Genomic DNA, 14596 nt, shown 5'->3' on the forward strand with positions numbered 1-14596 from the left:
GGGCGACCATCCCGCCTTTGACATGCCATGACTTCTGGACATTACGAGGCCATTGCCACGTACTACCCAAGGCTTTTCACAGCTGGTGTTTGCTGGGCGCTTGGTTTGTTTTTAAGGTCGGTTTCACGGCTGTGACACAGTGCTCCCAGCAGTCCCTTCACGAGACCTGGATCTCCTGAGGACGAGCAGCAGCACCGCTTCCCCGCCAGCACACCCGGCACGCGCTTTCTGGGCGCGAGGAGGGGATTTGATCCCCCCTCCCCACCGGAACGGGGCTCTTCGCACCACCGACCGTTACCACGGCGTTACGCACGCGGGATGCGCCTCAGCGCCCCGCCCTCCTGGTCGCACCGCCGCCGCTCGGCCGGCAGATGGCGCCAGACCTCGGCTGCTGGCACGGACCCCGCGCACGCATCCGCCCGCACACGCCCGCAGCCGCTGACGGAGCCCGGCGGGGGCTGCCGGTTCTCCCACCCGCCGCCTCTCCGACCGCCGCCCGAGCAGCGGCAGCCGCGCGAAGAAGAGGAGGCGGCGGCGGAGCGCGGAGCTCCGTCCGACAGCAGCGCGCGGAGGTAGGAGCTCCTTCACAGCCTCGGCGTGCGAAGTTCGCGGAGCTGCGGGAGGCTTTGCTGGGGTTCGGTAGCGCGTTCTTTGCCCTTGGTTGGCGCCCGTGCCCGGCGCGGGGTAACGCGTTCTGTCTGCGCTCTCGCCGCTGCTCCTCAGGGCTGGGCGGTTGGGTGGGTCTGAGCGGAGCTGCCATCTCCGCAGCCAGAAGTTGTCGAGAAACGCGAGGGGAGCGAAGCCCGGATCCGGGTCTCCTCAAACTTCCCCGCTCGAGGAAGTGGCCCCCGCAGCGCCCCGCTCCTCTCCTCTGCTTGCAGATGTCGGGGATGCTGGTCATCGCTGCCTGGTGCTTCCTGCAAGTGGAGAGCCGGCATCCTGAGATCGTCACGGGGAGCAGCAATCACGGCAATTTCCTGGACAATGACAAATGGCTGAGCACCGTTTCGCAGTACGATAAAGACAAGTACTGGAACAAATTCAGGGATGTAAGTACGGCTTTGTTTGGCGCATAATTCGTGTTTGCTTCGTTTGTACGTCTTCAGTGTGTGGCTGCTGGCTTTTAGAAGATGTGAGTGGAGGAGAGATGTAGCTTGGGCTGCTGCGTGTGCTGAGGATGCTCGGAGCCGTTTGGGAGCTGGGCAGGCGGTGCTGGCATTCTTGGTTACCCCATATCTCGGTATGCATGGGGCTCCACGTCAGTCTTATGGAGACAGAACGCTTCTCGGCTCTTCCTTCGAGGAGGAACTTTGTGAGAAGTTTCAGTGCCTGCTGCTTGAGGGGCTCGTTAACTGTAAATGAGGAAAGAATGTGTCTGTGAGAAGGGAATATTTACCAGCTCGAGCCACAAGGTGGTAAACACCGAAGGTTGCTGTTGGTTTTTGGTTTTTTTTTTCTGCCCGCAGATTTGTCAGAAAATATCTTATTGTCCATTCACGTCGTGGAGATTTTGGCAGTGGTGTATGTTTGGAGGATGCGATGCCTTGACTCAGTGCTTATCAGCCTAGAGAATAAGCATAACTTCAGTATGCATTGCTAGATGTACCTGCGGTAAACGCATCACTTTCTTAACACGGAGCTTTCACTAGTTTGAAAACGTCGGGGTATTGCACACAAATGAGCAGAGAATGGAAAATGCAACGCTACGATGCATGTAATGTTTCTGGAGCTCCTTTTGCTTTCATCGTCTATCTGTTTGAAAAAGCTTTGTTGGAATGCACACAGAAATGCCCCTCCGTGTTCCTAAGGCTGGATAGGGGAAACGTTGCTGTTGGTCAGGAGCAGACTGGGGTTAAATGTTCTTGGCTGCATGGGATTTGTGTACAGTGGCTGCTGAGTGATTGTAGGAAAGGGAAGAGTGGCTGGCAGTTCTGCTAGTGCTGTTCTGTAAGTTCGCTGTGTCAGTAGTCTGCTATTTATTTATTCTCATTTAGGAAGCTCAGGTGCTTTCCAATATATTGCAAAGTTAAAGGTTGCTGTTATGCAGTTTTCTCCATAGTCTTAACAATGTACCTTACATTGCAAAAAGGAAGCTTCAGTTGTTAAATGTTGCCTACTTTTGCTTAGCTTATTTTCTGTATTTTTCTGTAGTTCTGTGTCTGAAAAATCATACTGAATTTCAGTGTAGCAAAGTATGGATTTATCTGTAGCACGAACAGTTATATCAGAATGCGTGTTTGCATGCAGTCACTGTGATGACATTCACCTCTTGGGACTACTGAAGTTCTCATATAATAGATTCCTGGAAAAGCCAGCAGTGGTGAGGATGTTAATTTCTATGTTCAACTTGATGTGCCAATTTAGCACCATCTGAAAATCACAGATTGAAAGAACAAAGTACAAATTCATCTAAAAAATATTTTTAATTAGGGACAAAAATATAGCAGGAGACTCTTCACATCTTTCAGCAGTTTCCTTTCAGACTGAGACTTTGTATTAAATTATGTTCACTGAACTTAAAGATTTCCTTTTATGCCTTATATAAATAAATGTAAAGAAATCTGGAGTTCTTGCAACTTCTCTTCAGATCTCCTTTCCCCAGCCTCCAGTGTGATTGTCACAGACATGATTGCTCTTCTTAGGAAGAGGAAGTTGGCAACCCTGTCCTCAGCAGGGGGTTTGGAGCTGGGTGATCATTAAGGTCTCTTCCAACTTAAGCCATTCTATGATTCTGCATTCATTAATATTACCTCTTTCATGTTTTAAGGTTTCACAACTGAAAAAGGCATTTTAAGGCTTTCTGAAAATACAAATGAAATCTGTAAAGCTTGCGTTCTCTCCCATAGGAAGAACTGTTAAACCAGTCCTCTGCCAAGCAGAAGCAAGTAATACAAAATCATGCAAATTTTAGATAACTTTCTATTCAGCTGTTTTAATGGTTCTATTTAATTACTTCAAAACTAGCATGTTATAACTGTGTATGATTATCCGTGAAACATTTTATGTGGCGAATTAATAGAGACTGCTAATCATCCTCTAAGCTTTTTCAAAGAGAAAATATATAAGCTTGCATACATAATTAAACTTTTAATAACATATTTTCAACCGAAGTAATTGTGGTGTATCATAATCTTCTGTGAGAGCTTCTGTGCACAGAGATGAAGACATGCATATGTACAGTTTCTGCCAGCAGGAAGATGTAGTAATGACAGCACACTTCTTGCAGCAGTGCAGAGATGTTATTGGAAGAAATCTGGTTCTTGCTTTATGGCTGAAATATCTTGGGGTAGACTGCATGAAAAGTGCTTAGTGAGAAGACACATGAATTAACCTCTGTGTATGCTGTAGATTAGCATTTTGTTTATGATTGTTGAATTGCAGGGAAACTATTGTCCTGCCCTCCCTTCATTCTCAAACTGTAACTATGCATCATTACTAGATGAAATTCTCAATGTGGGATTTGTGCAAGAATCTGGAAGTGGTCTTTCTGTTATTGGCAAAACAAAACAAAACAGCTGCTACGGAGCAGAGGGCTTTGGCCCTATCCTACAAAGCAGCAGAAGCAATGTTGCAGTAACAATCATAACTACCTTTAGTAGCTTTCCTAGTTGTAGGTCACATCGTATACACGATGTTGCACAAATATCTGCATAACTGTGTTCACGTGCACAGTAGGAGGAACGCTGTGTGTATGCAGCTCAGCTTTGGTTGCTGTAGGTGTGGCCACTTTAAACAGTTTGTTGTTTGTAGTATGCACGTGTTTGTGTTGCACGTAAATCTGCATTAATGTTGCACTACCACCTGGTCTCTAACATACGGAATAGAAGATTTTAAACTGGGGTTCCTTCATCTTTCTCAGTGACTCCTTTCAAAAATCAATTGGTTGGTCAACCATATTGGTCTGATAGGCCTGATTTGAGAGGACAGTTTGTTTGTGGTTTGTTTTCTGTAGGGCTTGTATTTCTGATGGGCAAAGACAGCACGGTAGTTATACCTAACAGCCCAGCAGTCCTTATTCTTCTGTGAAAAGACAGCAGTTTAAGCCTGTTTCAGTCTCTATTATATTGACATAATCAGGCTAAATTCATCAGTCTGACTGAAGTTTATAATGTAATCGTGCTTTGTAACATTTTCAAAAGGCCACAAGGGATCTCTTTTAAAAAACAAACAAACCCAGAACTTCACATTATAATCTTTTCATGTGGCCTGACCACAATTTGTGCAATATTTAGTTGCTTCAATTTTAAAACAAGCAGAGCCTGTTAATGAATACTTAAGACCATGTGATGGATGTGTTGTGAAGCACTCGCTCTTGAAAACCTTGTAGATGGTCCAGCCATCAAGTATCAACTGTGGTGTGATGTCTCACATATTGATGTGCTTTAAATATGGTCTGAACTTGATATTCCTGTCTTCTACCCCATTTTCCCAGTCTGCTGTGGGCTTTTGATATTGATATTTATGAAAACAAATGCTAAGGCCTCCGTCATTCAGTCAAATCTGTCAAGAGAGGTTCGTTGGTTTAAGAGGAGCTCGAGTGCAAATTTAGCACCTGAATATGAAGTGAATCCTTAAAGTCTCAGAAAGCACTCATTATGTGGATAGCCATACATGTTATTGTAAGCTGCAAAGTCTCATTGTGTTCATAGAGGCTTGGCACAAAATAAAAGCCCTTGTAGTGTTAGACCTGTCTACGTCAAAGATTATGGGAACACACTAATTCTGTTAATTCTGCTTGGACTTATGTCACGTTATTAATGCTTACATAAAAGAGGTAATAAGTTCAACTAGCTATAGATTAAACTGCGAAAGTGGAAAAGAAAAAAAGTTAAAAGAACTTAGAGGATGTAATACAAACCATATGAGGAATTTCTATGGGAATGAAAGCGAAGAATACTGACACAAACTGGTTTCAGTGCAGGTTTATGTATGAAAGGTTGCCAGACCATGTCTGAGCATTAACTGAGCCATTTCTCTGAATTTTACTGCTTGCAGTTTCAGTTCAAGCTGTCATGTTGATGCTCCTGTGCATCATATGTCCTGAGGTGTTTTCAAGCTATACTTGCCTAATAAACAGGATGGGAAATGTATATATAGATATAATCTCACAAATTCATTGTAGGCAAATAGTTGCATATAACTATGAGCAGTTATATGTAAGAGATCAGGTTATGTATTAGGTTTCTGTTGACACAGACCACCAGCCCTTGGTACAGTTTGATGAAGAAACGATTTTGGCCTTTATTCATGTACAACTCCTCTCTGAGTTCATCCTCACACCTATGCAGAGGCGCAGTGTGAGGTGGTGAAGCAAATACAGGACCAGGAACTGAAGGGGATACATTGCTCCACCATTGACCACGATGGATTCAGGAGCTTTGTTTTGGCTTCTTCCCGTTTCTGCACCTGCTTTTCTTCTTGTTCCACTTAACCCCTTTCATTTGTTTTGCCCATGATTTGGAGTGTGTGGTAGTGAAATTTGATAGCAGAGCTGGAAAGCCTGGCCAATGTGGAGAAGGATTGGAATACCAAGCAGGCAGAACTTGAAGACCTTGAGAACTCAAGTAACAGAAACGAAATTTTAAAGTACAAAGCAGAAGGTCATGGAACTGAGAGCTAAAACAAATTTATTCTGGGTCTTGGCAGCTTAGCTTGAAATAGATGAGAGGGAAAATCTGTGTGCTTTTATTGATTTTTTCAGAGTTCTAAATAACAAAAGTTACTGAAGAGAGGAAATGTATTGTAAAAATGCACAAAATGAAAGATTTTTGGTTCTGACGAAGAAATAAAATTATACAAAGCATAGGAGAGAATACTTCAATTAGGAGTATTGGGAGCACTACTGATCACTGAAATTAAAGAGAGACAAATTTTTACAAAGTTGGTGAGTCAAATGGCTTTAAGTGTCGTAGGAAAAGATGGTATACATTGCAAAGCCAATTCTGCAAGGGTAGATTTGCTTCAGAAAGTGCTTTGAGAGAGGGATACCAAAAGCTACTTTGTACGAAGTTGAGATAGAGAAGTAGAAAATTGCTAACAAAAATAACTTCATTCTTGATTTTAGGATAAAAGGACATTAATCCACTCAGGTCTATGGTTCTAAAATCAGTGAGTTCTGTTTCAAAACAGAGCTGTATGTTAACAAAACAGATGATGATACAATCAGTTGTAATAAAAGAACTTGGATTTTTTGTATTTTAGAACTCCAGATGCCTTTGAGTTTTAGTTCCCACCTCTTTGTTCAGATTAAATCCCCTTGAAGATGGTTGTCTTTCTCCCTGTCCATGTAGTTTTCAGTCTGGTAGAACTCCATCTCAGATACTCAAGCATCAGATCCCGTGGGACTTTTGGTGTAGTCTGGCTTATTCATGTTGTCTCTTTCATGACAGGTTCATGCTTTCAATGTGATCTCACTACCAAGGACCTGTTCCAAGATAACACCCAGTACAGTCAATGCTAAGGGGAAGCTACTTAATTTAGGATGGCATTTTCTTCTTTGATGTTTAGGTCTACAGGGTAAATAAAGTACTGTCTCACCCACAATTTATTACTACACAATTGCATTTTCTGTTTTCTTCATCTCAAATGTAATGACAGATTTTTCTTGTGATATTAGTGAGTGATAAATTTATTCCTGGTGAAACCATTCAGGCCCTGCAAGTTACATGGTGAGTAAGACAGTCATAAGGGAGGGTTACAGTACATTTAAAGAATACCTAATTAATGAATGCATCCTGACAGTAAAGTGGCTGGGTAATGTAACAGGACACAGGCACCTCAGACGTGCTTCCTAGGAGATTATCATTCCATGACCACCTTGAGATTTAATGGAAGGTGAGGGCTGTGTGCCTGGATTCTGGTGGATCTGGACTGAAACACAGTAGAGTTGAAATGTGATTTACAAGTTCACTCAGGCACTAGCATACTTTCTCTCTTAGGACAATCCTTATTCAACAGAGAGACAAGGCTGGAATATAAACGTAATTGCAAAGTACAACTGAGATGCATCTGCCAAAGCTGCATGAAGTTTAAAAGAGTAGCAGAATATGGGAGCAGGTTTGTGCAAATGTAATTCACTATTAGCTTCTTACAAACAGCACAGACATGCTGTGGGGGAGCTGTTAGGTAGGGCTTTGAACTGTTAGCTGTTAGGTGCTTTGATTGAGCACCTGGTATAGGGGTGCAGCTGGCCCAGGGGGCACAGGCATATTGCACCTGTGCTCTGCAAGCCACCTGAAGGGGTGGACCCAGGGTGGGCTCATACATGGGTCAGCCACAGGAGGGAGAGCATCCTTAGGACCTGGGCTGCTTCCTGAGAAGGAGTGCAGTGTAGGCAGAGAGCCCCTTCACCACTGGGGTGAGTACAACTCTTCTTTCTGTATATGACTGTTGGCCTACCTGCAAATACTTTGCCTGGTATCGCTAAGAACCTGTCAGAAGTAATTTTGCTTCTTTGTGAGCAGAACATATGCTTAGTGATAATGCAAGTCTCAAACTTGACACTTTCCTTCTGCAGTGGGAAGGGGAATAATAATGGCATTTATGTCAGAATAATTAATTTGGGAGGTACAGAGAGCCTACTTCTTTATGATGACTTGACACGTATCCACCTTGCCTAGGAATGACCTGCGACTCTAAAGCTCAACAGATCAGTGGAAAACTATGATGTTAGTTTCTGCATTTCAAATTATAACTCAAATAGTTTCTGTGGACTGCAGCAACAAATTATATTCCTGCAACAAAATCCTGTGTGTTTGAAGCTTGCACTGCTATCTTCTACCAATTTCTAGAGTAATCATTCTGGAATTTTACTGCTTTCTGTCAAATACCACATCTGAAGTATGAGAACTAGTTTTCTCTTTCATAATGTGTTTATTCAAAGGCTGTTCAATTATGTATTTCTCTGTGTAACCAAAAATGAAATTAATCCAAAAGATCTGCAGTGAGGTTCTTTTGATACTGATGAGCAGGCTATCATTGACTTCAGCAAAGCCTGAGTTTAACTGCTGTATTCCTTGTCTTCCTGTTTTCTTAGACAAAGTACTATACATGAAAGACCAATTTAAATAGGTATTTTTTGCATATGGAGGGCACTATGGAATTGGAGAAGGCTGAAAGTTACATATTTTTATGACACCATAGATAGCTTCGTTGTTCCAGGGAGATGCTTCAATCCGAAAATCAAACATCTCCAGCCTACAAAAGACACATCTGGCCAATCCCAAAACAAGAAAGTGGAGTTGACACAGCTAAGTTGAGGTGATGCTGCTGTCTCCAGTGTGAATTTCTGTATCTCCACCACTTTGTTTCAGCTTTACGCGGGACTTTTTTTGCAGCAAAGATATCAACCCTTAGCTTTGAATAATCTGTCATGAGGTAGATTAACACCTGTGGTATTATCATTTGTGGATTAGCTCCTGCAGGTTGGCAGCTAAAATTGAATTATACATTTGGACTGGATGTCTAATGCTTAATGAGTTTCAAGGCGAAGATATGATTCAAAATAAAGTTTACAGATAAGTAATTGCTAAGCTACTGAAGGGAGGCTTTGGCAGGAACCAGGATGGTCTTTATCTGTCACTTCTACAGCTTGGTTTGTAATCCAGGGTAACGGAAAATCATTCTCATTAAATAGATACAAGGGAGCTTCAATTAATTGTGATTTTGGCTGTCCTCTTAATAAACTTAATGTCATAAATCTACTTTGCTGATTGCTTTCTCATAAGTAGATAGAAAAATACTTGGTAAAAAAAATTGTGGTTGAAGTAACTATATCAGGCTGGCTTTCAAGAAAAGTTTCCATGTATCATGGCATACCACTGGATTCTGGCAAACACTGGAATTGATAGAGACAGTGATTCTTGTCTGATTATACAGGTTATTTTGTAACTGTCCAATTGGGAAGTTTTAATTTTAAGTACTTTCTAGCTTGGAGAACAGTCCTCGCCTTTCTGTGCTTGAGTTTCCTTGGCTATTCAGATATCTATCTCAGCTCTGTCTCCTGTTCTTTTATACCATCCTCTATGCCTTTCTCTTCTTGTTGTAATGCTTGGGCAACTTTAATATGAACAGAAGATCAAAGCAATAGAAGCAGCTGCAGTCTGTGGGTCTGGGAGTGAGTGGGCAGGCAGGAGCAAGGAGATGCTTTAACTTCTCCCCCATGGATGCTGAAAATGATTATTGCAGTGCTCAGACAAGAGGCTGTAGCAGGAGGAGGCTGAGCTACTTTCTCAAAGGAAAGAGTGGAGAAAATTGTTTTCAGAGTGGTGTTTGTATTTGTGCTAGGGATGTCGAGATCTGTGGTAGAATTAGATGGTAATTGTTAAGTATCAGTAGAAATGAATTTTAGATGCTTCAGAAATGCAGTGACAGTGATTCCACTTCTGTATATATTTTCACTCCCCATAGCTGCTATGACTGCTTCGCATTTTCTTCTTGTACTGTCATCCCAAAAACATCAGATGGAAAATATTTCCACTGACCTTCCCTACACTGGTACAAAAAAGAATTGCTTTTCCATATTGCTCCAGTGTGTTCCCTCTCCATCTTATTGCAGGGGATGCGGGGATGTACATTAATAATTTCTGTAGCTGAAAACTTAACTGTACCTACAAATGTACAGTAGTAAATTAAATAAATTGTTCTGAGATAGAATTTCATCCAAGACTGCTGTGCTTTGGGCAATTCCAGTTCCTGGAAGAACCCTGTTATTCCACAGTGTCTGTGGAGAAGCCAATTCCTGATGTTCTGTTAATCTGCTCTTTTGTGGCATTCTTTCCCACTCAAATTCCTAAAGCAATTTTTTGACTTGGTCATGCATACCAAGTTGTAGATCTAGATTAGACTGATGTTTGGAAGCAGAGGATAAAACTTGTTTCAGAGTTATCCATCAACCTAATGCCGGATCTAACAACAAAATTTGTGTCACGTGAGGCCCAGAACAGTGCTCTCTTACTGATCTGAATACTTGAATACAGAGAGATGGAGCTTGGCAGTGTCCTTTGGGCATACGTGCCAGCATCTGACAGCAGTGTTTAGTGGGTTAAATTAATTTCTTGTTTGCTAACATAAGCTTTACTCGGTATATTAGGGAGAAACTTCGTCCATATTTCCTATGTCAAGCAAGGCTAGCCAACCTTCCTGATGTTAGACTAATGTTTTGTCTTTAAGTACTAGATAAGTACAGCCTTAATATCATATTGAAGGAGGACTAAGTATTTTCAATTAAAAGATAAAAATGCTAAGCAGATTTCCTGAATCTTGCTTTATCATGATATCAAACTGCATCTGGCAAAACTTAGTAAGCTTCAATCTACTCATCTCTTTAGAACTCGCTTCATCTTGCTAAAAAAGAAACTACTTCCCATTATAGAAGGAACTCTTCTTCTTTCAGGAGATTATAGACATGGGGTAATTAGTAATTTAAATTTAGAATTGCCCAGAATATTCCTTAAACACAAGTATGAATCTCCAGATTATGGTTCACTGAGTCTAACAACATTCTGAAAGGAATTGTGACATTTAATTAGAATAAATATGAACTGGAAAAATAGTGCACAACTGTCAGTAACTCTCAACAGCAGTTGTGGCAGGTGAAGAGAACTGGTATACCGAAGAGATTTGTTCATAAAGATAGGTAGAGTAATTCACATCAGTAGCCACAGATTTACTAGTTCAATTATTCATAAAAGTACTTTTGAAACAAAGCAAGTTGGCTATAACAAAATGCTTAATGGTTTGTTTTCAGTCAGATACTGAGATGGAGGCATGCTGTATTAGGTGAGAAATCATAGCTAGAGTGATCTGGTTTAGATCTGAGATCTGTCATCACAGAAAATACTTGGTGAAAGAGGAAGCAAAGAACATGCCATATGTCTGTGTGTGACTCTACGTAATGGAGTTACACAGACGAAATGGGAAGTAGGTAGATATGGTGAAATGTGCCCTTCATTAGAGAGGATTCCAAGTTGATCATATTGCTGAGGTTGGATGGAGAGAAGAATAGGAAGGGATTTGGAGAGGATACAACTGCAAGCTGTTAGCTGCTAATGGCCCACACCCAGGTAGCAAGAGTCCTCGTGAGCTTCTGGTAACCTCTACTTAAGAATTGTATGGGATTCTGGGCATGGTTGATTCTCTTGCTGAGTATACATAAAACATTTTGGACTCCAAGAAACCATGGTTGGCTTATTGTCAGATGAGAAGCTGTAAACATCTGCTTCTGTGGTCTTCCTGTTGTGAGACTTGTGTGGTAAGTGGTATTGGTTTAAATGTGGTAAACAACAAAGATGTGTTGTGGCAGGGATACGTGTGCTTTAACGCGTGTTTTCCTTGCAGTGTGTTTGTGGATATCTGTAGCTTTCGTAATTAACTCAGGAACAGATGGCAGAATCTTGGTTTAAAACAGAACATCCACTAAATGAACGATCATGCATTGCTGCAAGTTCATTTGAAAGCAGTTGCTCTGTTCCCTCGGATGGTGCTTAATGCAGCCCTGCTGAGAGTAAAGAAGGAAAAGTCTTTAACAGCTGGTGAAGTTCAGTGTGTGTAGGACCTCTATAAAGCAGGACATTTCAAACAGCTCCTGAATGCTAATTTCTCATGCGGTATGAGGATGATTTTCAAGCTTCTGTTGTTCTGCGTAAATGAATTGTTATTCATGTCTTCATATATGGAGCAAACAGAATGAATTGTCTGTAAGATTTTTTTTTTCTGTCCTCATTTCCATGCAGAAGACTACAATTATGTCATCTGCCAAAATGTTGGGAAGTATCATACTGTAGCTTATTATAACAAAAACTTCTTATATTTTGCTTGTGTACTTTCAACTCCAGAGTTGTGCTGCAGTTTTTCAAAGCTGGAAAACACGAGAAGATATTGTCAGCATTTCACCATGGTGCTTGTTTCACATTGAAAGCCAGAGGGCAAAGGAAAGTGATTTCTTTTGGTTCATGTAATCTTTTTAGAAAGCAGGAGCAGACCTGCAGGCACAATCTCTGAGATTTATATGAGGTAAAGCTCAGAATGATGAGATCTCAGATGTAAAAACTGATTGATTACCTAAGTGATATGGTTCTCCAAATTCAGAAGTTAAATACAGTTGATTTTCAGGAGAGCAAGAGCAAGGGGAACAGCAGAAGGCTGCTAGAGGAAAATACTGTAAATGTATTTTTCACCAATGAGGTAAAAACATGGTATTTCTCTATCCCAAAGGTACTGAATGGATTATTGCAACCAGCCAACTTAGATCAAGCCTTTTTTTAAGGATAAATGAAGCCCTGTTAAAATGTTTGTCTCTGTGAGATGACCTGAATTTACCTGAATAGTCACGGTGAATTGGGCAGTCTCTTTGTCTCTGAAACTATTTTATATCATTCTTTATACCTGCAGACTGTATGGATGTGGACATAAAATACTTCTGTGAAAACAGTAGTGCCATTTCCTCTGTTTGGAATTGCTATTACCTCTAAAAGTGTGCTGTGTACTTTAGGCAGTATCTGTAACATCCAGTGAAATGATGTTTGATAGCTTGCATTTTTCTCCATATTCTGAGCTATAAATTTCAATGTGTTGTGTACTGTATTTTCTTATTCCATCATAAGCTCCCTGTATCTTCTCACAGTGAGTGTTTCATGGAATAAGTAGATAGCTTTGCACCTGCCTACAAACCTTCGTTATCTCCAGTTTTTGTGTAAAGCTGACCTGGGATGTTTCCAGTATGAAAGCTCAGGTTTTCATGTGTTTGCCATTTAACTTCTGTGTGGGCGCACTGTCCAGTTTCTTTATTTTCTTCATTGAACTGTTTTTTCTTATTCAGTTCAATTGATGGGTTCTTTAATTCTTTAATGTTTTATCTGTTTTTTTTGTTTTGTTTTTATGCATCACAGTGGCAGCTCTGAGCAACTGCAATACCTTGGTTTTTCTCTTCTCTTTCTTCACTGTAACAAGTGCTTAATAGTAAGCTTCTCCTCACCTGGTTTCTTTCCCAATTTCACTTAACTGTACATCTGCCTTGTGTCAGCCTTGTAATATCAGAGGAGATGGCTTTCTCTAAGAGATAGCATGCCTGGGGAGAGCTGGCAGAAAACTATATTCTATTAGAGCCTGTAGGCCCCTTTCTGCAGTCTATGGAATCTCTTCCCAGGAGCACCGTAGCAGTAGCTTCTGTCACAAGTTCTTGGCTTCAGAGGTAGATGTTTCTTAATTGCTGAAAGTATGGAATAACAAGATTTATCACCCAGGATCCGATGCTGCAGCAGCTGTGCTACTTGCAGCTTCGACTGTCTTGAAAGGCTGAAGAATTATATAGCATTGCCTGTAATGACAGAGTTTACTGTTACCTGCTGAGTTGCAGAATCGTTCCTTTCAGGTTAGGCTGTAACTTGCATTGATGTGATTGTAAGCAATAAGGAAGAAATGAAGACATCCTGAGTGTCCCAGCAGAGTAGTATCTAGGACTGTTTATTGACTGGCTCCAAGTGCTTTGAGGTAGCATAGGAGACATACCACAAGAAGTTACAAAGGGTTGGAAACTCGACTTGTTCTTTTTAGAAGTATCATTAAGTTATTTTCTACAGGAGCAGAACGTGAAAAATATGCCTGGCATGATGTTATAGAAAGCCATATGAAATCTGAAGTCAGGGAGTAAACAGCTCATTGCTAGCACTTTAGGGGAATGACAGGAGGGAAAACAAAAAGCAATTTTATAAAGCAAGATGTTTACTACACGGAAAGTGTTCCCTTCTGGGGGAAGGGGAAATGAGAATTGTTGACCACTTTGTTCTAAAACACTGTTTATAGGTCAAATTCCTGATTTGGAGGTATGTCTACCTTCCTGAGCTTTCTGGTAAGGCAAATGTATGGTTCAACTTCAATCATGCAGCATTTACACCCTGCTGTGATCATAAAGTTCTCTCCTCCCTTCTTCATTATGTGTCAGCAGCAGCGCAAACCCTTTGCCTGTTTACCATTTCTGAGCAGAATTGCTTTTACAGCGATATCAATTCTGTGCTCAGTTAAGGACATGCAGTGTGCAAAAGGGAAAAGCTGGGAAGGTACGAAGTAGCTCTTCCTTCGTTTCAGCCTCATCGTTTGAATTAAATGGCTTTTTCACTTTTGGAAATAGCAGAGTGAAATACATGGGTTTGTAGTCTCTAAAGTCTGGATCTTACCTTACTGAATACAAGAAATAGGCTGTTTTCTATAGACACATCTTAGTGTTTCAAAAATTCATAGGAAGTTCCCAAAAGTGAAGCCATGGGAGCTATCACTGTAATTTGGATAATAAAACCAATAAGCAAATGTCAGACTAAAAATCTTGGACAGCCTTGCTTAATAAATGAAATGGCAAACTACCAGCCAGTGTTAAAAAGAGTATCCAGCTGATGCTGCTTTCATCCCTATACAATTGGCAGCACTCCTGGGTTGATGCCTGAGAGAGTGTTGGTACTTGGCCTGGATATGATTGCACATGAGTGGGCTAGGCCACTAAATCATTTGGCATTTCTGACAGTTGTATCCCAGAAGAGCATTGGAATTTCTGCTTGTTGCGGTTGTGTAGCATAGCTGCTCTGGGGGAATAATCCTAATTTTCTTG

At 41.3% G+C, this 14596-nt stretch overlaps 1 protein-coding gene across 1 annotated transcript in view; it reads left to right on the forward strand.

The window, feature by feature from the left end:
- The first annotated feature begins 519 nt into the window (after positions 1-519).
- Positions 520-14596, forward strand: part of SPOCK1 (SPARC (osteonectin), cwcv and kazal like domains proteoglycan 1) — a 257009-nt gene continuing 242932 nt past the window's right edge. Inside the window, exons 1-2 of the mRNA XM_042881785.1 lie at positions 520-572; positions 882-1049. Of these exons, the coding sequence (XP_042737719.1) occupies positions 882-1049 (168 nt within the window). The 5' untranslated portion in view covers positions 520-572. The remainder of the gene's footprint in view (positions 573-881; positions 1050-14596) is intronic.

The sequence above is a fragment of the Lagopus leucura genome, unplaced genomic scaffold (assembly GCF_019238085.1).
Source record: "Lagopus leucura isolate 7727_CA_CO unplaced genomic scaffold, USGS_WTPT01 Super-Scaffold_100030, whole genome shotgun sequence".
Lineage (NCBI taxonomy): Eukaryota > Metazoa > Chordata > Aves > Galliformes > Phasianidae > Lagopus > Lagopus leucura.